Source organism: Ochotona princeps, chromosome 2, assembly GCF_030435755.1.
Source record: "Ochotona princeps isolate mOchPri1 chromosome 2, mOchPri1.hap1, whole genome shotgun sequence".
Lineage (NCBI taxonomy): Eukaryota > Metazoa > Chordata > Mammalia > Lagomorpha > Ochotonidae > Ochotona > Ochotona princeps.
Genome location: NC_080833.1, coordinates 10,633,751 through 10,658,628, shown reverse-complemented (window position 1 = coordinate 10,658,628; position 24,878 = coordinate 10,633,751). Strand labels below are relative to the sequence as shown.

Below are 24,878 nucleotides of genomic sequence, written 5' to 3'. Positions count from 1 at the left end.
AGCCGCTAGGCTATTGTGCCAGGCTCAAGAAAAATATTTTTTAAAACATCAAGTGAACAATTGGACAGAGACTCATATTCATTGGTTGTGCAACTGCTGGCTGCTTGAGAAAGGATTTCCTGTGAGGTTCTGACCACTCTTCCCTTTCTGGAAGCTTCTGCAGGGAGCTCAGAACCAACTAGGACAAGACAAGATTTTTTTTTAAGTTTTTAAAAATGAATAATGTGGACCTGGCATGGGGAGTGAACCAGCGAACAGCAGGGGGGGGACGGTTTCCTCTCTGTTTCTCCTTTATATATCTGACTTTCAATAGAAATAAATAGGTCTTAATAAATAAATAAATTAGGCCTGGTGTGGTAACCTAGTGGCTAACGTCCTTGCCTTGCATGTGCCAGTATCCTATATGGGCACTGGTTTTAATCCTGGCAGCCCTGCTTCCCATCCAGCTCCCTGCTTGTGACCTAGGAAAGCAATCAACGATGGCCCGAAGCCTTGGGACCCTGCACCCATGTGGGAGATCTGGAAGAAGTTCCTGGCTTTGGACAGGCACAGTTCTGTCTGTTGTGGCCACTTGGGGAGCGAATTAACAGACGGAAGATCTTCCTCTCTGTCTGTCCTCCTCTCTGTATATCTGACTTTGTAATAAAAATAAAATAAACCTTTAAAAAAGATTTAAGAAAAAAGAATAATGTGTTTATTTGAGAGAAAGCATGTACCTGCCGGCTCAGGCTCCAAATGCCAGCAATGTCACCAGGCCCAGTTTGGGCTGCCGCTGGAGGCAAGCTCAGCCCCTGGGCAATGCAGGACCCAATACCTCATGCCATCACCTCTGCTTCCCAGGGTGTGCGCTAGGAAGAAGCCAAAGCCAGGAATAGGAACCAACTCCACGTATTCTGATATGGGACGCAGGCATCTTAACTGTCAGCCCCTCGTTGAGAATTTATCCACCACATGTAAGCCTGGCAGCCACAGGCTCACACACTAAGTAACCCCAGCCTCTGAGACCCTCAGAGCACCTTGGTGTGTGTGACAGTCCGTTCCACCAGGACATGTGAGTGCCTGCGTGAGTGACAGGAGCAATCACTGGACTTCTTGTACAAGGTGCTGAAAACGTTTATTGCGGCTTCTCCGAGAAGTGCAAACTTGCAACGCTAGGGCCACCTGAGCTGGGGCCAGGAGTAGGGCGTGAGCCCCTGCTGGGAGGACAGGCCACCCCGAGGGTCTCTGTGCCACGCTGCAGGGGAGCAGCAGCCTTCTAGCCAGGGTTTCCCGGGGGAGGAGGGGACGGCTAGGACTCAGGGCTCCATGTACCACCACTTGAAGGTGAAGGGCCGCCGACGTACATTGGTGCCACAGTGCACCTCCCCGTGCCGGATGTGGTAGGAGTAGAAGTCATCGATGAAGGTGCAGTGCAGGCCCAGCGGTTCCAGCAGTGCCCGCGCCTTCTCCTCCAGGCAGCAGCGGCCGTTGACGATGGGCCCGTAGGGCTTGGGGATGCCCAAGTGCTTGCCCAGCACCAGCATGTTCACCTGCAGGAGAGCCAAGGCTGTAGCAGAAGCTTAGGGGCATGGCCTGTGTGCCTCCTTCCTTCCTTCCTCTGACCTTGGGGGCAGTAGACCCATTTTATGGATGAGGACACAGGCTTGCATAGGTAAGGGGGCTGTCCCCAGGCCACCTGGCTAATACAGGACTTGTATTCAGGTCTGTCTCCTCCACCTGCCGCCTTCTGGTCAAACCAGGCTCAAGTGCCACCCCTTTAGGATGTTGCCACATGTCCCTAAGCTCCACCAGTCACCCCTATTCTGTGCTCCCAGAATTCCCAGCTGGCTGCAGGCACACAGTGGGCACTCAATGAATGAATGAGTTCTGGAAATCATGACTTGTGTGAGTGTTCCCTCAGCTCCTGTCCTGGGAGGGGCCCCAGAAGGGGCAGGAGCAGACTTGGGCTGGTTTGAGTGTGTCTGCATCTCACCCCAGCTATGCAGTCACTGTGGGTCTTTAAGCAAGTCACCTTACATTTACCTCTCTGAGCCTCACCCGTGAAACAAGCCCAAATTCGTGTTTCCAAAACAATGATACACATGACCCTACATGCCCAGGGACTCAGGGGGTGCGCTGCCCCTCCCCCAGCCCAGGTCCTGGAGGGGCACTCGTGGCAGCACAGAGGTAGCCCAAGCTGGGTGCCTCCCACACGGTTCATGTCTCTTCCTGTTTTAGGATCATGCCCCAAAGCTGCCTCCTGCTTCGAACAGCTGTGAGCCAGCATCTCTCAGCTTTAGGCTCCCTGGAGCGGTCTGGGGTGGGGGGCATGGAGCCAGCTTCATTCCTGGCTAAGCCAGGGGAAGGACCAAGACCTTCAGGACCAAGGGATTCCCTTTTCTTTCAGCCCATTCTTTATTTACTTTGTTCCCTAGTTGAAAGTACTTATGAAACTGAAGATTTCTCAAGACTTCTTGCACAAATCCTATACGTCAATAAATACATGCCATCAGAAATATGCGGTGGCAAGGGGGGCAGGCTGTCCCCTGCCCAGATGAGAGCGGCAAGACACCCTGTGCTGAACAAAGCCCTCTGCAGGGCATTGGGGCATAGAAGAGAGACAACCTGAGCCCCAAGTTTGAGGCACTACCTTGAAATCCCAGGGCCCCGGGGAACCCAGATTGCAAACCAGGTTAGGGGCTGCTGGCTTGACCCAGAGCTGTAAACCCAGCCCCTTGAGTTGGAGCAGGCAGTGGTGAAAGAGCTGAGCTGAACTGGGTGAAGTTTCTGTCTGGCCCTTGGGTGCACTTTGAGGAAAGGAAAGAGTGAAAGGTGAGGAGGATACAGGTAACTTGGGAACAGTGCAAGTTCTCTGCAGTAGGGGTGGGACTGTCACCCAGGAATTCCTCCTCGTGCAGCTGGGATGTCCCCCAAAGCCCAGGCGAGGCTTGCTTCTCCTCACAGAGGCCTCTGGGACCACCCAGCTTCCTGGTGGGATCGCCCTCCCTGGCGCTGGGCACAGCAAGTCAGAGTGACTGGAGTTGGATCACCAGCCCCTAGGCCCCGTCCCCAGCCCATGGGCCTCATCCCCAGACCCGGCTCAGAGTAGCTGCCAGAGTGCTGGGTTCCCAGCCAGCCCACTCACAAACTCCGCATCTCTCGCCAGCCGTGTGTGGGTGCTGGAGAGCTCACCCTCTCTGCACTTCACCTGTGCAGCATAGGTGATGGGGAGACCCCACATGGGTGAGCTCCCGGCACGCTGCCCAGTTCGCCTCCTCACCATGTTCGGGAAGAAGGCTACAGCCTTGAGTTGCCCCCCATGGCTCCCCACGAGCCTGAAGAGCTGGGGCACGTCCACGATGTCCGCCTCGGCCAGGCCCAGCTCCCGCTTCAGCACCTCGCGGTTCCAGTCGATGCAGCTCTGGGGACAGGAGGGGCAGGGGCTATGGGACTGGGTGTGGAGGGACTGTGAGCGAGGAGGGGACAGCCTGGGGCTGAGGCCCTGGGTGTGGCAGGTGGCTGTGGGACACCCAGGCACAGGTGGGGACTGGGAACTATTTCTAGGGCTCTGGGGGACCTCATGGGATCCCGCCCCTCCCTCTGCCCCCACAGTCTCTCTGCCACCCTATCTATTTCTGCCTTTCCAATGTCCCCCTTCCCAGGGGACTGTGGCCTCTGAGCCAGCATGCAGCTGGGGAGGGCTCCAATTGTAGGGACAATCAGACTCCAGGCTGGTACCTCCACATACGAGTTATGTTCTCTCAGTTTCTTGTTGGATAGAATGTCTTTTATTTTCTGCCGGTTTTTTCCTGTAATAAAGAAAAAAAAAAGGCAAATGAATTCAGAGGTCTATTTTCCTGTCTCCACCAGGTGCAATGGGGACTCTGTATTCCATCCACAAAATGGGGACAAAGACAGACACATGACTTGGCTATTAATGCACCACGCAGGAGGCTGGCATCCCGCCGTGGGCTGTCTGCTTCTGGTTCCCATTTCCTGCTGCCGTACACTCCGGAAGGCAGGCAGAGGTGGTAGGTCAGCGACTTGGGGCTCTGCCACCTCCGTGGGACACCTGGACTGAGTCCGTCCCTCTGAGCTATATCCTGGCTGCAGCCCCGGCTATTTGGGGCTTTGGGATGTGATCCAGTAAGATGGAAGAGCTCTTTTTGTGTCTCTTTCAAATTAAATGAATAAAGTTATGAAGAAAAAAAAACCCCTAACTTCTTGCAGGTGGAGCAGTAACAATTCCTAACACGCAGGATTACTCTGAGCACTTTGTGAAACATGCTATTAATTAAATATTTCATTAGTGTAATTTCTCATTTAAAATGTTTCACTTGGGTTGGATAAGAAGTACCAACTTAGCAGAAATTCTTGCTCATGTTCTATAGCATGGTAGGGTAATATAGTCTAGAATAAATTTTAAAAATTGTTAGGTGCTTTTTTTTTGAAAAGCAGAGAACTCCCGTCTGCTCAGTCACTCCTCAAAGCTCACAGTGACCCTAGCTGGTGCTGAGCTGGGCGCCAGGAGTGCAGTTCAGGTCTCCTGCACGAGGGGCAGACTTGAGCCACTACTGCTGCCTCCTAGGGTCCGCTTCAGCAGGAGGCTGGGATCAGTAGTGTGATGTGGGATATGGGTGTCTTAACCACTGGTTCTATTGCCCACCCACACAGCACTTTATTCTACATTTCAAAATAACCTTAAGAGCTTGAAAACAACAAACATGAAGGAGACGATGGTGACACCCTGGTCCATCACCACCCAGTGTGTGGGGTTATCACGTGGCACCCCACAAATAAGATGACCCTCACAGCCAGAACTATACCAGTGAAATCTAGAAAGACACAGTGCCTTCCCCATAGGCTACTAGGGGTAAGAGGTGGCACCTGGACCCCCAGGACCTTCCCATCTTCCAGCCCAGCCTATAGCCACAGACTTTATCAGGAGAATCACAACATAACTCGTATGAATAATTGCTGAGCGTTCCCAGGTCCTTAGACACGCTGGTTTTGTCTTGCCTCAGAACTTCCATGTTGGCTGTTCCTACTGTCTGCAGCCTCGCCCTTGCTCTCCTGGCAATGCCCCCTTTATCTGACCAGAGTGAGAGCTCCTGTTTCCTTCCTGCTCCTGCTTGGTTTCCACTTCCTCCAGGCAGCCCTCCGTGGATCCCACCAGGTCCCTTCCACCTCCACCTCAAGGCCCTACGTCCATAGTGGTGACTTGGTTAGAGCTATGTTGTCTGGTTCACGCAGAGTCCCCACAACAGGTGCAGTGCCTGGCGCACAGCATGGGGTACTCGGCCAACACCTGTTCCCAGAGGATGCTGCCTGGCAGCAGGAGGCTGCAAAGGGGCTGAGAGGAACACGGGGCCCCAGGGACTTACTCTTGAGCTCTTGGAACAGGAGCGCCTCTCCGTGGCCCTCCTGCTGCCGCTCCTGGAACAGTCGGTAACAGGCCCGGGGGCTGGCCAGGAGCAGCCGGAAGCCCTGCAGGCAGAAACACTGGGGATCAGAGGCCAGCTTTGTCACTAGGGGCCCCAAAGGGGCGCAAGGGTCTCCTTCACCCCCTCTCCCATGGGTGAGGCACAGTCAGGCATGGATGAGGAGGATCCCCCTCCCCCAGGGAGTGTGAGGCAGCGGGTGGACTTGGGGACCCAGAGAGGAGAAGGAAGCAGCGTGGCTGGCTCTGGCTGTCCTTCCATTGTACCTTCCTGTCCAGCGCGGGGACAAAGCTCAGAAACTCGTCCACATGGCCCACGGACAGCCAGTCTGAATAGAGCTTCACAGGGGCCTGCACCTGCTGGGCACACAGGAAGTCCCAGAGGGCCTGGTGCATGTCCCGGCTCTTGTCACTGCCGACACAGGGGGAGGAGTGTCATTGGAGAGAACCCCACAGGATGTCCCCGCCGGTCCACAGGGCTCTCCTCGAGCAAAGAAAGGGACCCTGGAGAGTATGTGCTGCTTTTGCTATATCTGATAGTTCTGAGGAGTTTAGAAGTCCTCATCCCAGGGGCTGGAGTCATGGGGTAGTGCATTAAGCTGCTGCCTGTGACGCTGGCATCCCATGCCAGAGCAGGTTCAAGTCCTGGCTGCTCTACTTCCGATCCAACTCCTTGCGAGTGCTCCTGGGAAAGTGGCAGCAGATGACCCCAGTGTTTGGACCCCCGTCACTCATCTGGCAGATGAAGCTTTGGCTCCAGCCTGGCCTAGCCCAGCTATCACAGCTATTTGTGGATTGAAGCAGCAGATGGAAGAACTCTGTCTGCCTGCTCTCGCCATTCTGCTTTTCAGATGATGAAGGAATTATTAAAAATAAAATCCACTTTCACGGAGGGTAAACCAATGTGTGGGGAGCGGGGTGTCAAAGCCGCTCCCAGGAATAGGAAAGGCCGTGGCAGGATGGCGGCTGGCCCAGGACCAGGAGGCAGGGTTGGTCTAGACGGCAGGTAAACAGGAAGTCAGGGATAGGCTGATGCCCTCGCTGCGATTATGTCATTGCTACTGGCCTATCAGGTAGCGCCCACAAAGAGACGTGGACCCACAAAGAGACGTGATTGGTGGAGAATGGTATAAAAGCAGCCGGTAAAAGCTAAGGAGGGGGGCGAGGAAGAGAAAGAGAACGAGAAGAACGGGGTAGCAGAGAGGGGTAGAAAAGCTAAGGGGAAAGCTAAGGTGTACGGGACGAGGAGGAGAAAGACGGGGAGAAGAACGGGGAAAAGCAGCAGAGAGGGGTACAAAAGCAATATAGACCTGAGAGGAACGGGAGGAAAAGTAGCGGAGAGAGGGCTGGAGAAGCAGGGAGAAAAGCTAAGACCAACAGGGATAAAGGCAGCGGACAGAAGGGTACAAACGCAGCCGCTTTTGGCAATAAGGGGTCCGGTTGCGGTTCCAGCTTTTCCCAGACCCTCAAGAGGGTGCCTTGTCGTTAGTGTCGCTGCTGGTCAGAGACACCAAGGTATGCTCACTAAGGTAGCCAGGGCTGCAGCTTTGCCTCAGTGGCCACTGCTTGTGGGTCCAACGGAGGTGCTGGTGTTTGGGGTGAGCATGGGGCTTGGCGTTGGTGATTCCATGCCAGCTGCAGGGCCTTGGACACACACCTTCCCCTCTCTGAACCTCAACTTTCTCAGACATGGCCCCTTGCTCTCCTGGGCTTGCTCTGTCTTGGGTCTTCTTGAGCCCAGCAAGCCCGTCCCTGCCACAGGGCCTTTGCACATGCCAGGACTGCTCCACCACAGAAGTCCATGGAGCCATGCCCTTCCTGCGATCGGACTTCCACTCAGAAGCCTCTTCCCCTGAGAAGCCCTCCCTGGCTACACCTGGCTCTCATTGGCTCTTTGCGTTCTTCACACTTGGGAATTATCTCACTTGTCCGTCTGGCCCACTAGCACAGTGGCAGGTGCTTCTCTGTCATGTTCCCGGCTGCACTCCCAGCTTCTTGTACAAGGTCTTTGCCCAGTAAATCCCACTGGTTGGAAGAACGTGAGCCACACAACTGGACTTTGAACTTGGGTCTACAGGGCTGCAAAGCCTGCGTTCCTGGGCCTGTCATGCTCCCTAAAGCCACTTGCGCCCTTCTTGCTGGGGAGCAGGGTGGCTTGTCCTCCCCTGCTTACCTGGGGTAACTGCTGTTCCCGATCAGAATCCTGCCCAGTGGGTATTCCTTCTTCCCCACTGTGACTGGGGGGCTCACTTCCAGGTTCCCGAAGGAGTCGAGCCCCGTGACCTCCCCTTCTCCGGCTCCTCGTGTCACATAGCCGAAATTTGGTCCCTGAGATAGGAGGAGGATAATGGATTTTGAAAAAAACTGCACAGACTTCAATTTTTTTATATACTCAAGCTCACCATTTTGCCCCTTTCCCAGGACCTTTCTGAAACCCTGGGAGTCACAGAAAATTCCCCCCAGGGTCAATGCGGTAGGAGAAGTTCTTGGGGGGTCATTGCTGCCAGTGGGAGGCACTGGGGCGGGTGAACTGGGGGCGGTGTGGGCAAATCTCCACCTAGCACAGATACAATCCCTCCCCGACACACCAAGCACCAGCCACAAGAGGATGCTGTGTGTGTGTGTGTGTGTGTGTGTACATGGTGTCAGGACACACAGCAGGAAGGAGTTGCCCTCTGCTTTCCAGCAGCTTTTCTTTCAAAAAATTAAAGTCTCCTAGGGCAAGCAGGTTAGGCTGCCCCCTGTGACACCAGCATCCCATTTTGGAATGCCAGTTCCAGTCCCAGCTGCTCTGTGAATCCAGCTTCCTGCTGCTGCACCAGAAAGGCAGTGGAAGATGGCCCAAGCACTTGGGCCCTGCCACCCATGCAGGAGACCCAGATGAGGTTTCTGGCTTTGGTCTGGTTCAGCTCCGGGTATTGCACCCATTTGGGGAGTGAACCTGTGGATGGAAAATCTGTCACTCTATTAATTAAAAGCAAGGACACCCCTTGCACCTGCTAAATTCTCACTGTAACAACCCCAGAGCAGACCTCAGCTCCAGGTTTCCACAGCTGCTGTCCCCAGGCGCTGGGACTGTATGGCTCTGTCCTGACCGTGCTGGGCTCCCCACCACCCTCTCTGAGTGCCCAGCATGCCATCTGTCTCCCTGTTCTCAGCGATGGGAGGAGACCTGCTGGCAGCATCTTGGGAGAGACCCCCTGTCCAGTCAATGCCAAGTTGGGTGCCAGTTGCTGGATGTACAGTAACCAGTGGTCTCAGGCCCCTCCCCCCTTGCCTGGCAGGGCAGCAGACCACAAGGAAGCAAGCAAGCCAGGGACTTAAAAAAAAAAGTCTGAACACCCCTGCCGGGGCTGCAGGGGAGAATGTTAGGGGCGGGGCCAGGGTCTCATCGGGGTCACTGAGTAAGACGGTGAAATGCAAGACTGCCAGTCCCAGGAGCGTGGAAGAGCGTCCAAACACAGGGACTGCATTATGCAAAGGCCCTGGGACTAGGAGAAGTTGGGCAACATTGAAGACCAGAAAGCAGCCTGGTAGGATGGAGTCAGGGAGCATGGCTCACTGATGCTGGTGGGGGCAGTGGGTAGGGGTGCAAGCCTGGTGAGGTGTTCGGTTTTGAGTGTCACTGCTTTCACTGAGTAGCCAGACTGGGAATACTACATGTGTGTTTCGCCAAGGGACCCCTGCAGGCGCCCTTCAACCCAGGCTGTGTGTAGGAAGTAGAAACACCTGGGCCAAGGGGTCTGCCTGGAGAGATCCTGGAGGTGGCTTCAGAGAATGTGGCATTGGTCACAGGTGCCGTATTAAGGCAGGTGACACGGCCTCTGAGGCAGGGAGTTCCCGTGAGAAGGGAGCAGCAGGCAGGAAGCGACCCCATCACCAAGCTCCTGATGTGGGAAGTGCGCCCTGGTGACCAGCCGGTGCTAGGAGCCCAGCACGCTCTAGGCACCTCCATGGCTTGCCACAGAGCTGGGAGGCGGGGGCTGCACTCCAGAGGCCGTGTGTGGATGGGCTGTGCTATTGTCCTCACAGTGCAGACCTCCTGGGAAAGCTGCTTGTCTTGTACACCTCGCCTCTATTTCCCCTAGGGGCTGCCAGGGCTTGGGGAGCAAGCTGGGGACTTTCCTAGGGAAAGCAGGGAGGCAGGATGTAGAGATGCCTGCAGCCTGAGCGAGATGGCCCAGTGAGATGGCCAGCTTCTCCATTCTTAGTTTTTTCATCCACAAAATGGACCTATTGATAACATCTCCATAGGTTGTCTAATTACATGAGTCACTGCATGACACAGAATGCATGTTCAGTAAACACAACTCATAATAATAATAATAATAACAATAATAATAACATCCTGTGCTCAATGTGCATCCACCAGCCAGGCTAGCTAAGCATGACTCAGCAATATGTCAGTTCCCACCCCCTGCTTTTGGAAATGTGGGCTGATAAAGTCACACGGAGAAAACGGCCCCTGATTCTGGAACCTCGCCTGGCTCCCGGACGGAGCCATTGGAGGCCAAACCCCACCACTAGACAGAGCCGGAGAGAGAGAGGGGAGCCTCCAGCCTACCGTGGAGAGAGGGGCCTGCCCTGCCCCACCCCCACCTTGTGGCCTGAGCCCTCCAGTGGCCCAGGATACACCAGCCCTACCTCCCTCCCCCCAGCCCTGGGGAGTGGGTATTTTGAGGACATGCTGAGCGCATAGGTGGCAGGTGCTTCGGGAGTAGAGTCAGATCTCATCAGGCTGACAGCAGAAATAACAAGCCCCACCCACCTGCCGCTCCCCCACCCACCTGCGGCTCCTCCACCCTTTGGGAGCAGGTGCCTGGAGGCAGGGAGGCAGGGGGAGGAGGATTGTTTCTGGCCTCTGTGTCCCTCCCCACCCCAGGCAGCTACCAGCACGATCTTGATGGGGAACTCCTTCAGGCCCCTGTCCCTCGGGGAGTCGAAGACCACGGGCAGCGTCTTGTGGGGGGCCTGGGTGTAGCCGATCTCCATCTCATCCTGAACCAAGGGAAGGAGAAGAAAGGTCCCTCAGGCCACGCTGCCTGGGGCTTGGCACCCGGCACCAGGAGGGGGTCGGGAAGCCCTTCAGGCTCACCCTTGCGATTAAGAGCAAGCTTCCCTGAGACACTTGGCTCCAGCCGTAGCATGAGCTGGGCAATAGCAGGTGCGGCCTGTACCCCTACTTCTGCCGGGTTGGGGCTGGGCACCCCCAGGGAGGGAGACTTGGGCAGTGTCATTGGAGCTAGCAGGTGATGGGCACAGGGAGGGACTGGGGGTTCACAGAGGGAGACCAAGGCAACCTCCAGAGAAGAGAGGCCATGGTGTGAGCCAGGGCAGCACCCCTTTCTATTCTCTCCTTTAAAGGAGGCCCAGTAGCTGCCAGCCCAGCAACAACAGCACGTATGGCGATACGGTGGCTGCGTCCCATGTGGGCGCCAGTTCAAGTCCCGGCTGCTCCACTTCTCATCCAGCTCCCTGCTGATGCGCCTGGGAAGGCAGCAGAGGATGGCCCCAGTGCTTGCTCTCCTGCACCCATGCAGGAGAAGCTCCTGGCTCCTGGCTTCAGACCAGCTCAGCGCCAGCCGTTGTGGCCTTGGGGAGTGAACAAGTAGGTGGAGGATCTCCCTCCCTCCCTACTCCTCTCCCTGTCTCTAACTCTGCCTTTCAAGTAAATGAGAGAGAAAGACAGAGTCCCTACTGGGGGAACGTGACAGGGCGAGGTTGAGGGGAGCAGGCAGGTTGGGATCAAGTAGCGGTGCCAGTGGCATAGCATGGGCAAGGGTGTGGAGGGAGGATCCAGGCCCTAGGCATCCCTGACCTTGGCCACACACCTGCATCCACTGATCATCCATGTTCTGCTCCTCCGGGCAGATGGTCAGCTTGCACTTGGCCTTCTTGGCCAGAGCAGCCACTGCCCTCAGGAAGTCCTCATTGTCCAAAACCCTAGGAAGAGTGGTGAAGTAGCTCCTGGGTGTTCTCATTATGGAGTTGGGGGCTGGGGGTGGCATTGGAGGGCAGACAGCAGTGGCCTAAACTTAACCCCTTTCCCCCACCATGGACCCTGTTTCCCTCAAGTGCACACAGTGCAGGAAACCCACTGGTCCCTCTTTGAGAAGTCCTGGGCCCCTGGCTCCAGGATCGATAACTCATCCTCCAGATTTGGCAGCCCACCTGTCTCCGCTTCCCCCAACCCCGGGACGTCTGAGAGCTAGCCCAGGCCTCACCAGGGCAGCAGAGCAGTGCAGATAGCCACAGGGTTGTCAAACAAGCCGGGAGCTCTTGTCCAGTCAGGGTTGCTCAGACAGGGGTCAAGGCCCCTGGCTCGATATGCGATATGGGGCTGCATTCCATGTGGGCGCCAGTTCAAGTCCAGGCTGCTCCACTTCTCATCCAGTTCCCTGCTGATGCACTTGGGAAGGCAGCAGAGGGGGCTCTCACCTGCACACGTACACCTCCTGAGGCGGCTGGGTGTTGGGGGTCATAATCCAGGGGGCCACGCGAAACGTCACACTGTCTTGGAAAACTAGGGCCTCGGGGAGCTCCTGTTAGAGAGGTGGTCACAGCAGCTGGGGTCCAACACCAACCCCTTTCCCTGGCCAGGTCCATCTCCCCAGCTGTGCACCACCAGCCAGGCCTACCAGCTTGGATGTGTCCAGCAGCGAGACTGAGAGGGAGATGAGCCCCAGGAAGCCGGCGTCTGGGAAGGACAGGCCCTCGGCATAGAAGTCGGTGTCACGCTGGCCGGCTGGGAGCTCCAGGATGTGGGAAGGCTGTTGGGGCCCCAGCACCACCTTGTACCTGGGGGCCACTTTGCTCCCTGGGGAGGGGGAGAACCGATGAGGCTCAGCTGTGCATGCGTGGTGCTGAGGCCCTTTTCTCTCCCCCTCCCCAAGCTGGGTGCCTTCCCTAGCGGCCCATCATGTCATCTGCATCTGGCTGGAGACTCCCCCTTGGGCCCAATGCCCCAGCTAGGACACCCCTTCCCTGGCCGGGGAGTGCCTGAGTCATTCCTAACTTTGTGGGAGTCCGATAGGCACCACTCACTCACTCACTCATTTATTCTGGAACACCTGTTTCTGCCAAGCGTCAGCACAGACCCAGGGTGGGGTGGGGAAAATCAGGGGGCTAGGTTCCTCCTCCTCTGCCCTGTGGAGCACACAGGTGGGTGGAGAGGAGTAAAGACAGCCCAAAGAACCATCAGCAATGAATGGGGTGTTGCAGAAGGCCATGAGGGCTTCCTGGAGGAGGCCGTCCCTAGGGTCTAGTGTAGGACTCGGAGGACTTGAACCCTGTGTGCTTCGGCCCTACCCTTCTCCCTCAGTGTAGACACCAAGGTCAATACCCACCTGCTCCATCCTTCCCTCCTTTCTATCCTTCCTCACTCTTCCTGTCTACCACAGCGGCCCTTGCACACCCACTCCAGTCTCCCTGCCCTTCTTGCCAGAGCCTTGGCACCTGCTGGCCCCTCTGACTGCAGTGCCATTTCTGGGGCACGTGCAAGGCTCCTGCACCTCATCTGCTCAGACGATACCTCTGTGGAAGGAGGGACGCCTGCCCTGACCACCCTCTCCCTGCTGCTCCTGCCACACCACACCCCTTCCCTGCAGGGTTCTGCGTGGGGTTTCACAGCACTGACACAAGAGGCTGAGGGGCTTCACTCATTGATCTCTCTCTCCTCACCTGTTAAGAGGAAAGTCTCCCTGCAGCCCGGTTCATGACTTTGTAAGGTTCATGACTCCACACCTGTGCCCAGAGCTGAGCTCCCAAGCAGTTACTAACGTCTGACTAGCGGAACATTCTAGAACAAATGAGTGAGTATATGACATGTGCAGGCAGCGTGCATTGGAAAGTAGGAGATGTGTGCAGGAGAGAGAGGCAAAGGACAAATGTCACCCTCAGAATGAAATGGACAAAGGGGTTTCTGTCTTGGCTCACTGCTGGGCCCTGGCTCTTAAGACCCTGGCACATAGCAGGTGCTCTGGAATTACCCGCCAAGCAGGTGTGTGAAGGTGGCTGGGGCTGAAAGGGGAGGAGCCACCAGTCCAGGCAGGGATGGGGCACGGCCCAGGGTCACTCACCTGTGGCCTGGAACACCCTCACTTTGTCCATCTCAGCCTTGGCCACATGTAGTACCAGCTGATGCTTGGTGGAGAAGTTCTTGGGTGTCTTCGTGCTCAGAGTCAGCTGGGACATGTCCTTCAGGTCTGGGATGAGAAGGACATGGCCTGAGACCTGAACAGGCCCCGGGTTCGGAATGAAAGCCAGTTGGCTCCCCAGTTCTTCTGTGACTGCTGGGTGACCTCGAGCAACTCACTGACAGTCTCTGGACCATCACCCAGAGCTTCACCTGCCATGTGGCCTGGGACACGCCTTTACCTTTGCTGTCCAGCACCTGGTCATCCTCGCAGTCCATGCTGAAGGCCTTGGGATCGTCCCTGTCGCAGTTCACCAGCAGGATGGCGCCCTGCCCACGACGGCCCCAGGTCCAAGTCCTCTGTGGACACAGGAGAGAAGGGGCACCCTGAGGAGCCAGCTCTGGGAAGGGGGCTACAGCTTGCCTTTCCTTCATCTCTGGGGCTCTGGGTCCTTCCCCTCTTTGGCTCTGTCCCAAGCTGGCTCTCTCAGGGTCTCTCGGTGGGCTTGAGCCTGCTCCAAAAGCCATATAGCCCAGGACAGTAAAATCATTTTATCAGCATTTACATTGACTGGTGAATGGAGCCTAAGATGGGTGTCAAGATCCCAATCTACTTGGCTGCTGTTGTGTGAGCTCCTAATTAGTCCCCCTTCTTAGCTGCCGATTTCCATCTCTGCGAGATGAAGGCCAATTAGGGGCCTCAGCTGTCCGGCCTAATGGCGGTGACACACTAGGAAGTGACTGCATGGTTAGAGGGGGACACTTCAGGGTTCCACTCCCAGAGCTGTGGCTCTGCCATCCGTCAGACCCCACAGAATCTTCTCACTGGGTGGCAGCTCCCTGCAGCGCATGCCTGCTCACCTGGGCAGGTGATCCTGGGACCTCAGAGCCACTCTGACCCAAAGGGACCATGTCCCTTCTGTCCCCCCACCACCCGTATCCCTGACCCCACTCAGCTCCTCCCCCTCCCCTTCCTGTGTCTGTCATTCACCCCCATAAGCACCACCCCAGGGTTCCTTCTCCTACACCCCTCCAACCCCTGGCCATGTTGTTAGGCCCTGGGGAGGAACATTCTGGCCCAGAGTTCAGGTCTGCAAAGGTTGAACTGGGCTGAAGTTCGTGGAACATAAGACAGCGCGTCCTCTGAATCGACAGTTGGTCTTGAGAAAGAGATGGGAAAAATCATAACCAAAAATGGTAATGGGGGTTTTAACTCTTTCCTTATTTCTCGCTCCTGCCTGTTGAGCTGGGATGCCTGCGAAGCGCGCCTTTCGCCCCATCACCGCCAGAGGGCGTCCGGGTAGAGCTCAAGGACCGCTCGCGGGTTTGGGGGGATGACACCCACCTGGTCTCTCCCAGCTCTGGGTGGCCCCACTTTGCCGGTGCGGCTGACGTCGGAGTGCAGAGAGATTTCTGAAATCCCACCAAGTAAGAGGAGAAGGTTGGTGAGCACACGGGCAGGGGCATCCCCAGCGAGGGGCCTCCCCCCTGTCCTTCAGAGACACAGATTCAAGACCCACCCTCGCCTACAGCCCCAGAGGTCTGGTTGCAATTCAGTCGGCAGAGTCGGGCGCCACGTTGGGACGTCTATAGGGAGGGACCCCAGCTTTGGGGAGGGGCTTCCACACGAAGCCCCTGCAAGGATGGAAGAGTCCCAGCTCCCACCCTGGCCCAGGTGACCTAGCAACCTGGAGGGCAGTGGCTATGGCAGCCCCACCCAGCTTTTCCCTTTGGGTTTCATGTCAGTAACCGGCCCCAAACGCATCGGCACAGTTGGCAAAGCTGGTGTCTGTCCGTCCTGGCTCACCACAAGTGACACTCCAGTAGGGCGGGCCCCTATGTCCCACAGCGGGACCCAGTCCAGGACCAAGGCAGACCAGGGCAAAGACAGTGCTCTGTGGTATGAACCTCCTGGTTCCCTTCCTAACCAGCTGCGTGATTTGGGACAGATCTGTGTACCTGTTGTGCCTCGGTTTCCTCACCTGGAAAATGGGATAATAGCAGTACCTACCCATTTCATTCTGTTGTTGTAAGAATTAAATGTGAAGTCTTAGTATGGTGCCTGGGGTAGAGTAAGTGCTGTTTTATTATTACTTAAACACAATTAATGAAACCCTAAAGGTCTGATGCACAGGTAAATAATAATATCATGACACTCTTGTTGAGGGTGAGGTCAAATTTCAGAGGTTTTTGTTTGTTTAAAGAATTTTAAATAAATATGAGCGCAGGAAGTTCACGGATACACTTGTGAATGGGGCGGATGCATTGGTTCAGCTGGCTAATCTCCCGCCTCCAAGCGTGGCATCCCCTTTGGAGGCTGGTTTGTTGACCGGCTGTTCCACTTCCCATCCAGCTCCCTGCTCGTGGCCTGGGGAAGCAGCAAAGGGTAGCCCAAAGCCTTGGGACCCTGCACTGGCATGGGGGACCCAGAGGAAACTCCTGGCTTCAGATCGGCTCAACTTTAGCTGTTGGAGCCATTTGGGGGAGTGAACCAGCAGACAAAAGATCTTTCTGCCTCTCCTTCTCTAAAAAGAAATAATCTTTTGTAAACAAAAAATTGGTGAAGATGGGATGTAAAGAGTGGGATTTGGGGCATGTTGATCCACATTATCGCACAAATATTCCTTTATCCTCGTTTCCTTGGAAGGTGGAGGGACAGTGAGATCTTGTATCTGCTGGTTCATCCCCAAACACCTGCCAGCCAGGGCTGGGCCAGACCAAAGCCAGGTGCCAGGAGCTCGGGCTGGGTCTCCCAAGTGGATGGCAGGGGCCTAGGCGCCTCAGCCTTGCCCACTGCTGTCTCCCAGCAGTATCGGCCAGAGCTGGATTGGAAGTGGAGGAGCCGGGATTCGAACCAGGAACACTCTGATATGGAATGCAGGCTCCCAAGTGATGGCTCAGCCCCTCTGTGCCACCTTACCTGCCCCATCCCCTACTTGTGGTTCTGAGCAGTTGAGGGGTAGAGTGACCCAGACCCTGGGCATCTACCTGTCCATTCCTGGCCTGAGAAATGAGGCAGAAGCTGGCATGAAGGCTCCCGCCAGTGTACCTGTGCAGGCTGCCTCATTGGCACTCACCGGCCAAGACCTGGCCCCTGGCAGCCACCACTGGGTGACAGGTTCTGAGCTGTCCTCATCCCCTGCTCTGTCATGATGAACCCTAGCTGGGGTTTCTTGGGGACAGAGGGCCGGCCAGGGGTGTGTAGGGGAGAGATGACGCTCCAGGATGGACCCTGATGGTTACTTACCAAGCCCGGTGAGGTACAGCAGGGCACGGACAGGTGTAGACTGGGATCCATAGTAGCAGACTTGCACCTGTAGGTCAGCAGGAGCCCGCTGAAGACTTCTGTTAGTCATTCAACAAACACCCAGCAGATCCTGCTATGTGCCAGGCAAGTTAGGCAAAAGTGATCCCAGCCTGGGTGGGTGAGTGTCGGGGCTGAACAGACTGTGTGAATGATGGACGCTGCAAAGGGGGGACCTGAGGTGGGGGGGCCACAAGGGGAAGGATCCCTTGGCCTGGGGAGGGCCACGGGGGCTCAGCAGGAGGCAACAGGACGCCATGGCCTGGTGGGAGAAGCGCTGTTTTTGAACCCAGGAACAGCCTCTAATGAGTAGAAAGAACCAGCTTCCTGTCCAGGCCAGGCCCGCTGGGCGTTGTGAGAGCAGGAGTTTTGGGTGGGTAGGGTCTCTTCAAGGAAGGTGCTAGCAAGATAAAAACCCCCTCCTCGGCCCAAGGTTCAAGACCCAGGCTGCCAGGAGAGGGCAGGGCACCTGGGTTGGCGCCACCCCCAGGCGAAACAGAGCTGGAGTGTCCCGGGGCTGACCCCAAGCGGGCTGCGGCCTGCGGAAGTGGGGAGCTCCAGAACGTGTTTGGACTTGTCCTGTAGTCGGGGGTGAGGGTGGGCCTGGGCACCACATGCCATCCTGCTGTCTGGTGGCCTTTGCTCCCTAGCCCAGGCTGCTGCCAGGAAGCGGGGGCTTCCCGCAGTACTCCGGTGGCCCTTCCTCCCGCCTGCCTGTGGCCCTGGGGAAACGGGTCCCTAATGCCAAGCTTGTGTCCCGGATCCTTCCTTCCACTTGGAACTTCCTCAGCTTTTCCAGTGTGTGTCACACTGAGGCCACACGGGGCGGCCGTCTGCCCTTCTCTTACACCATCCTTCTGCTTGCCACTTCTTCCAGGAAGTTTTCCCTGACTACAACCTGCCTGGACACACAATCCCTGCGTTCTGTAACTTTGTGCCTCCAGAGAGAACTCAGGGGGATCAAGTAGTTGTTGGCACCACTCTCCGTGGGACCCCCACCCCATAGAGAACCCCTTCCTAGCCGAAGGAGGTGTTAGCTGGATAGGGATGGGCCCATTTCCTGACTCCTGGGCTCTGCGACTGTCCCTGTTTGGCTTAAGGCTATGGAGATGAGCTGGTCAGCCTGAGCGGTCCAGGTGGGCTTCAGCTAGCAGCAGAAGTGGGGGTGATGGTGTGCAGGGAAGGGGGGCAGAGTGTAGCTGCCAAGCAGAAAATGAGGCAGGAGCAGCTGGGGAGGGGCCCTGAGAGCTTCCTCTGGGAGTGACACCCCGATCCTTCTCTCTGCTGGAACCCAACCAAGATCACCCACTTCTGGATTAAACGTGTGGTTAGCTGGGAGCTCAGCCAGTTCAACAAGACACCAGCCACAAACATCCATCATGAGGGTCCCAGCCACATCCTGTCAGCACCCCTGAGCTTGGTGATACAAGCCCCAAAGCAGTGGGCTGGTGCTGTGGTGTAGTGAGTTAAGCCACCGTTTGCCATGCCAGCATCCCATATGGATTCCGGTTCAAGTCCTGGCTGCTTTGCTTCCATCCAGCTTCCTGCTAATAGCCTGGGAAAGCAGTAGGGGATGGCTCAAGTCTTTGGGCCCCTGCACACATGGGGGAAACCTGGAAGAAGCTCCTGGCTCCTGGCTTCAGCTAGGCCCAGCCCCAGCCATTGTGGCCAAGTGAACCAGTAGATGGAAGATTCTGTCTGTGCCTCTAATTTTCAAATAATATAAATAATTTGAAAAAACCTCAAACCAGGAAGAAAGGGGGCCACGCTCTCTGCTCGCCAGCCTGCCAGCCCACTCTACCCCAGGGAGCCCGAGACTGAGAAACTCTGCTATCAGGTGCCTCCTGCGTCTTTCTGAACTGTCGTCCATGACTGTGTGGATGAAAACAAACTGAGGCGGTGGTGACCCCATGACAGCGCCAGGTCACAGCCCGCTGGAGTCGCTGGGAGGAAGGCCCGGGGGAATCAGGCCCTGCCCACCCTTGGTTTCCGAGCCCTACCCTGTAGAACCCAGGCTTGTGGCTTAAGTTCATGGCAGTGATGTGCTGGGATGGGAGGTAGGATGAGTGCAAGGCCTCTGGTGATAAAGTTGGGGGGGGGGGGAGGGCAGGACAGGGTGCCTGGGGTCTGCCCTTTGGGGCTCTCCTGGAACTCCCTCCCTTTGCAGGGTGTTAGGAGATGCCCCAGAGTGAGGGCTCTGAACCACACGAGGGCCTGGCACAGGCAGTCAGATGAAGTGAGAACAGCCCCCCTCATGACCTCGGTTCCCACAGCTAAGCTGTGGCCGCGCCCTCCCCCTCCTGCCAGCTGTCGCCCTCACCTTCTGGTCCCCCATGCTGTGGCTGACCGCTGTCATCTTCAGAGTCACCTCCAGCCCTGGCTCCAGGGGCCACTTGGAGGAACCTGTGGGCTTCTTCTTCTTGGTCGGGGGGCCATGGGCCACATCCACAAGCACCCCCGGCGAGGTGCTGAGGCTAAAGGCTGTGCAGTGCTCGGGTGCGGAGCTGCGGGAGACAGGGAGAGGGCAGCGGAGGCCGTGAGGGCTGGCACGGTCTGGCCTGGCTGTCCCCAGCAGGCTGCCTCCCCTGCCGGCCCACGGGGTGAGCGGCAGAAGGCAGGCCAAGACCTTGGAACTTGCTCGCTGTAGCTGGATGAGATCTGTTGCTGATTTCTGACCTGGGGAGCAGGGATGAGGACTAAGCCACCCTCCAATTCCAAGTATCTCACTCACCACTGTCAGGTTCAGCATGATGGCTCAATTGGCAGCTCCTCCCCCTGAAAGTGCCAGCAACCTATATGAACACTGGTAGTGTCCCAGTTGCTCCACTTCCCATCCAGTTCTCTGCTTATGGCCTGAGAAAGCAGCAGAGGATGGCCCAAAGCCTTGGACCCCTGCACCCACGTGGGATAAAGTTCTGGCTCCTAGCTCTGGCTAGCTCGGGCTTGGCTCAGTCCTGGTTGTAGCCATGAAGGGAGATGAATCCATGGATGAAAGATTTCTTTTTCTCTGTCCCTCTGTATTTCAAACAAATAAAAAATTTTAAATTAAAAAAAACCCAGCCACCCATTTAGAATAGTGTGTGTTTTAAAGGAAGAATTCCTCTTTCACAGGTGAACAGCAAAACACGAAAATACAGAAATGCTATTTTCAGCTCAGGCAGAAACGCCCATGGAGTTCAGTTGTCCCTTTAGCTTATAGTTTGTCATCACAGACTTCCAGTCACCCCCTTCCTCCCCCGTCTGTTCACAGACCCAGCCTTTGGAACTTTCGTTACCACCTGTGAATGTAGTGATGGCTTGGTCCTGCTGTACTCACGGAGGGGGACCTGCAGCCCTCTTGACCCCCATGCCCATCAGCCGCCATTTTCCCACATGTCCTGGGATTGGGTACCGTGACTCCTATTTTGCAGATGGGAAAACCAAGACTAGGAGACACAACATGATTTTTCAGGGTCTGAGTCCATTCCCCCATCCACCCCCAGCCCAGCCTCACAGACTCTGGCTCGGCACCCCCTTGCTGTGAGGCACCCCCATTGCCGGCTGTTCCCCAGGACCAGCAGTTCTCAAAGCGAGGTTCTGAGGTCCTGGGAACAGCAACCTCAACCTCGCCTGGGAATTTGTTAGAGATGCAGATTCCTGGGCTCCCTGCAGAGGCCTCCTGGACTGGAGCGGGTGCGAGGAGCTAGCAGGGGTTTTCTGAATTGCCCTGACTTGGTGTGGAACCCGAGAGCAGCACGTGCTGGCACACTGGGCTGAGAGAGGAAGCTTCGTGTGCCCTGTGTGTGCCTCCCTGCAACTGCACCCAGGGAAAAGCCACCCAGGTGGGTGGAGTCATTTGAGTCAGGTGACTTGCCCAGCTGGAGGTGTTGGAGCTGGAAGGTGGGGGTCCAGGCAGGGGCTGGGGTGAGCAATGGGGAGCCATGGGAGGTTCTGGAGGGCGTGGGTGACACAGTCCCAAGTTTGTCAGTGGCGGCTCATAACTGGACAGGTTGGGAAGCTGGGAAGAGGAAGTAATTTAGAAAGTCCCTGTAATAATGCATGACTGGCTGGGGAGACCCCAGAGCAGTGGGCTGGGGGACAGAGGGAAAAGTCAGGATCCTGAGTAGAGTGCTGAGGAGACATACATGAGAGTGGAGTGGACTTGCCAGGCTGCCCTGGACACGGCGCTGTGCAGTGAGGCACAGAGCCCCTCACCACGGCAGCCGCACACGTCTCCCGCTGGGTCCCAGGGACAGCTCCATGTTGTGGCTGTTTTAGCTTCTGCCCCCACCCCTCCCCCCCGCGTTACAGATGCTGGAGAGACCCAGTGTACGATGTGGGTTGAGACCTACTACTCTATGGCCCTCTCCTCCCAGCATCTGGTGTTCTGTGCGTTCACATCTTACACACGAGACCGTGGAGCCTCTGTCCCTGGCTGCTCACGCAGCTCAGCGGTGCGGGGGCAGGGCCCAGCCGGAGCTGCTTCTGCCCAAGGGAGCTCCACTAAGGTCAGCAGGAGGGCGGGGAAGTGGCTGCTGTGTTTTCAGAGGAGGCTGCCCTGAGAAAGGGCGAGGGCGGAGCCGCAGATCAAGGAGTCCCGCAGGTGCAGGTGGCAGGTGCAGCCCGCAGGGCTGTGAGCTCAGCCAGGGTGGGGACCGAATGAGCAGGAGGTGGTGGCCCCGGGGTTTAAAGGGAAAATTCCTCTTTCACAAGGTTACCCAGGAACATATGGGCAAGGGGCATGGCTCACAGTGGGCACTGGTGTCTGGAAAGTTCTCTTTTCTTTCTCTCCTCTTCCCACTGCTGTTGGATCTACACTGTGTCCTGAAATGGGGGAGTTTGACTAGAGGCAGCAGAGGGTCCTTCCATCAGGACCACGGGAACAGGGCAAGCCCAGGCCCTGTAGAGGTTAGATCCTTCTCTTGCTGTTTCTCCTCCATCCTTCTCTTGTTGCAAAAGTAATTTCAAATAACTGCACCCCGTCTGTGCCTGGCACTACAGCAAACACAAAAATCAACATAAACCAATGTCTGTGCTCAACATTCCTTCATTCACTCAACAAACACTTAACAAGCAGTGGCTACTTGCCAGGCACAGCTGTAGCCCTTACCTCCCCATGAGAGAACCAGTCCGTCACTCACCCCACACTGGGTCACCCTGGTGGTGGAGCAAGCCAAAGGGTGTGGAGTCCCACTGCAGGCTCCTCCACATCCTTCTTGACCAGCACACCGTTCTGGGGACCTAGACAGAAGGTGACCCCGCCTGTGCCCTCACCTGTGCCTACCCTGATGTGGCCATGAACCAGCAAGCCTGGTAGGACGCCCAGCTCTCAGCACACTGATTTCCTAGGTTAGGGCGAGGACAGAGTGCAGAGCTCCCACCACATACACAGTGCTGAGGCCCATGGCAGCCAGTCACAGCAACCGCTGTGTGCCGGGAGCTGTCACCGGGGCCAATTTCTGTGGGACCTTGGCTCTTAAACCTGGGGGGCTCCCACCCCAGGGGGAGCCTCTTCTGCATATGTGGCCACAGACAGGCTAGAGGGTCACTCCACTTGCAGCCCCTGACAGGTCCTGGACCCCCGTCCAGCAGCAGCAGCTCAGCGCCCCACCACATCTGGGAATCAAGCTCCACTCAGCAGGGGGTGTTGATACCCCCATTTCAGAGACGGGTATGTTGAAGCTCACAGACACTAGCAAGCTTATGTCTGCCCCTCCTCCCTTGCCGTGATGCTGAGGAACCTCCTGGTGAGGACACGTGGCAGCAGGGAGGAGCCCTGGATAACAGAGTGTATGCCTTGTACAATGTCCATGTACCAGGCTGAGGGAGCTCCGTCCAGCTGGGAGCGGGCTGGGGAGGCCTCACGTCCACACTCAGGGGGCCGCATGTGCGGGGGAGGTGGGGTTGTTTAAGTCCACCTCTGTTTGACCTTGGGTGGGAGTTTGCACCTCAGTTTACCAGTCTGTGTGATGGGTGTGTTGGCAGGGTTTGTCTTGCAGGGTTTGTGCAGAGATTAGAAATTTCAGATGATGAGGTCTTGAGGCCCCTTCAGCCCTGTGAACTGGGGCAGGTTTCCTCCTAGATCAGCAAGATTTCACTTGCACAAGGAGCAGGGGGAAGGGCATGCTCGGGCCACTTGGGGGCAGGCCGCCAGGGACCAGGTCATGGCTCCCCCGCACACTGTGTGGCCTCTGCTCAGTCACCGAGCCTCTCCGAGCCTCAGCTTCCTCTCCTGTAAAATGCGAAGGGCAGCCTTGTCTGTCCCGTAGGCTATGGCATGGGGTATGTCTAGGGTGCAGGATGTGTCAGCCACTATGGCAGGAGATGCCCAGGAGACAGAAAAGCAGGGCTGAACGTGGGGACCCCAGGGGAGAGGGAAGGATTTGGGGGAGCTCCACCCTTCCTGGGGAGAAGTGGGTGGGGCCTCTGTGCTTGCCCAAACTTCCCTGCTGCCCCCCCGAAGAGGCCTTAGTAACCTTGACCCAGAGGGGCTAGCCTGGGCATGTGGCCAGGGTCCTTGGCCGGCTCTTGATATGCAGCCGGAAGTAGCTTGTTCTTAGAGAAACTGGGGGTCATCAGTGGTTTTGGGGGCTTCTTTCCTTTCTTCCTCTCCAACTTCTGAGTCCCTCCCCTCAGTGCCCAGTCCCCATGGCCTGGGGACACCACAGACCCACTGATTTCACATTGCCAGGCTTCAGGCAGTGAGGGCCACTGCTAAGGATGGTCTGCCAGCCTGGGATGGGGGCAGGGAGGAGCCAGCACCGCCTCAACCCGCCAAGACAGCAGCAGTATTGGCCACACGCTTCCTGCAGGGGTTCTTCCTCTGGCTTATGTAACCCCAGAGTTGGGCGTGGGCACAGGGCCCAGCACCCAGCAGTTCCTCAACTGGTGTTTGTTGATGAATGAGTGAACAGACAGCAGGCAAATGCCCAGTTCTATACTAACTACTCATCAAAATGTCCACATTTTTTTTAATGAACTCTCTAGGAAGAAGACTGTCCCCAATTTACAGATGGGAAAACTGAGGCTTGGTTGGCCCAAGGTCACCCAGAGTCAATAGCAGGGCCAGCTTTTCCACTCCACTCTCTTCCATGCCAGAGCCTGTGCTGTCTCCTCCCCCAGGCTTGGAGAGGTGTGTAGCCATCAAGGCACCTTAGGAACCAGCTTTGAGTTGAGGACTCAGATCCCACCTTTGCATCCAGGGCACATCTGCTGTGTGGCCTTGGGCAAGTTCAGACCCTGTCTGAGCTTCCCCATACAACAGCCTGTGCATGGCAAAGCCCTGGGGAGCCCGCACTTGCCAGTGACAGAGAGCTCCCTGCCGTGAGCCCAGCACTGCCCTCCCCAACCCCCAGGGCTGCAGGGGTTCCCGTCTTGCCAGCTGTGCTCGCCAGCTGAGCCAGCAGAACCGGCTCATCCAGTCTCACCGCCCATCCCACTCCCCAGCATCCCAGAAGCCCCCTCTCACCCGAGCACATCGAGTTGAGTGGCTGTGCCCACCACACACACGGCATGGGTAGGCTGCTCTGGGGCCACGCGGATCACTGTCCCCTGAGCCATCGTCTCAGCGGCTGGGGTTGCCCAGGGCTGGCTCCTTTATACCGCCCACCGGGAGGGTGTGAGTCAGCGCCTGCGGTTTGCAGCCACCTGCTTGGCCCCACCCCCGCGCCCCTGCCCCTCCCCAGCTGCCCCTGGCTCTCAGGCTTCCTCCGTCATGGTGATGCCCTCAGAGCTGTGCTGGGCATCAGTAGCAAGGGCCTTGGGGCTGGCTGAGGGCCAGGAGAGCCTTGCATGGGCTCCAGTCCTGGCACCCTTGTCCTTCCTCCGGCCGTGAACAACTGGATCTATGTACTAGTGCCTCACGATAAACGGTGTCAGAGGAGAGGAGTCAAGATGGGCAGGCAAAGGTCAAGGTCCAGGCCTCGCCTTCAGAGCCGGCAGGGTTTGGGACCTGTTGCACCACCATGTGCTTGCCGGCTCCTCGCCCCTTCCTCTGCACTGGTCACAGGTCAGCTGCTTAGGACAATCCTGTGAGTTAGGGT

General features: G+C 56.9%; 1 protein-coding gene across 2 annotated transcripts; it reads right to left on the bottom strand.

The window, feature by feature from the left end:
* Positions 1-820: 820 nt before the first annotated feature.
* On the bottom strand, positions 821-24,397 carry PADI4 (peptidyl arginine deiminase 4). 2 transcript variants are annotated; one of them, XM_036494391.2, is made up of 16 exons: positions 24,305-24,397; positions 19,178-19,361; positions 16,801-16,867; positions 14,899-14,966; positions 13,796-13,913; positions 13,498-13,623; positions 12,058-12,236; positions 11,858-11,961; positions 11,251-11,362; positions 10,310-10,417; positions 7,593-7,747; positions 5,687-5,831; positions 5,364-5,466; positions 3,718-3,788; positions 3,260-3,400; positions 823-1,529 (listed from the first exon to the last, which is right to left on the bottom strand). In XM_036494391.2, the coding sequence occupies exons 1-16, from the start codon at positions 24,394-24,396 to the stop codon at positions 1,296-1,298; spliced, it is 2,007 nt and encodes a 668-aa protein (XP_036350284.2). In that variant the 5' UTR covers position 24,397; the 3' UTR covers positions 823-1,295. The 2 variants fall into 2 exon arrangements, with proteins under 2 accessions (XP_058531841.1, XP_036350284.2); XM_058675858.1 differs by lacking the exon at positions 10,310-10,417 and having other exon boundaries at positions 821-1,529.
* Between the last annotated feature and the right edge of the window lie 481 nt (positions 24,398-24,878).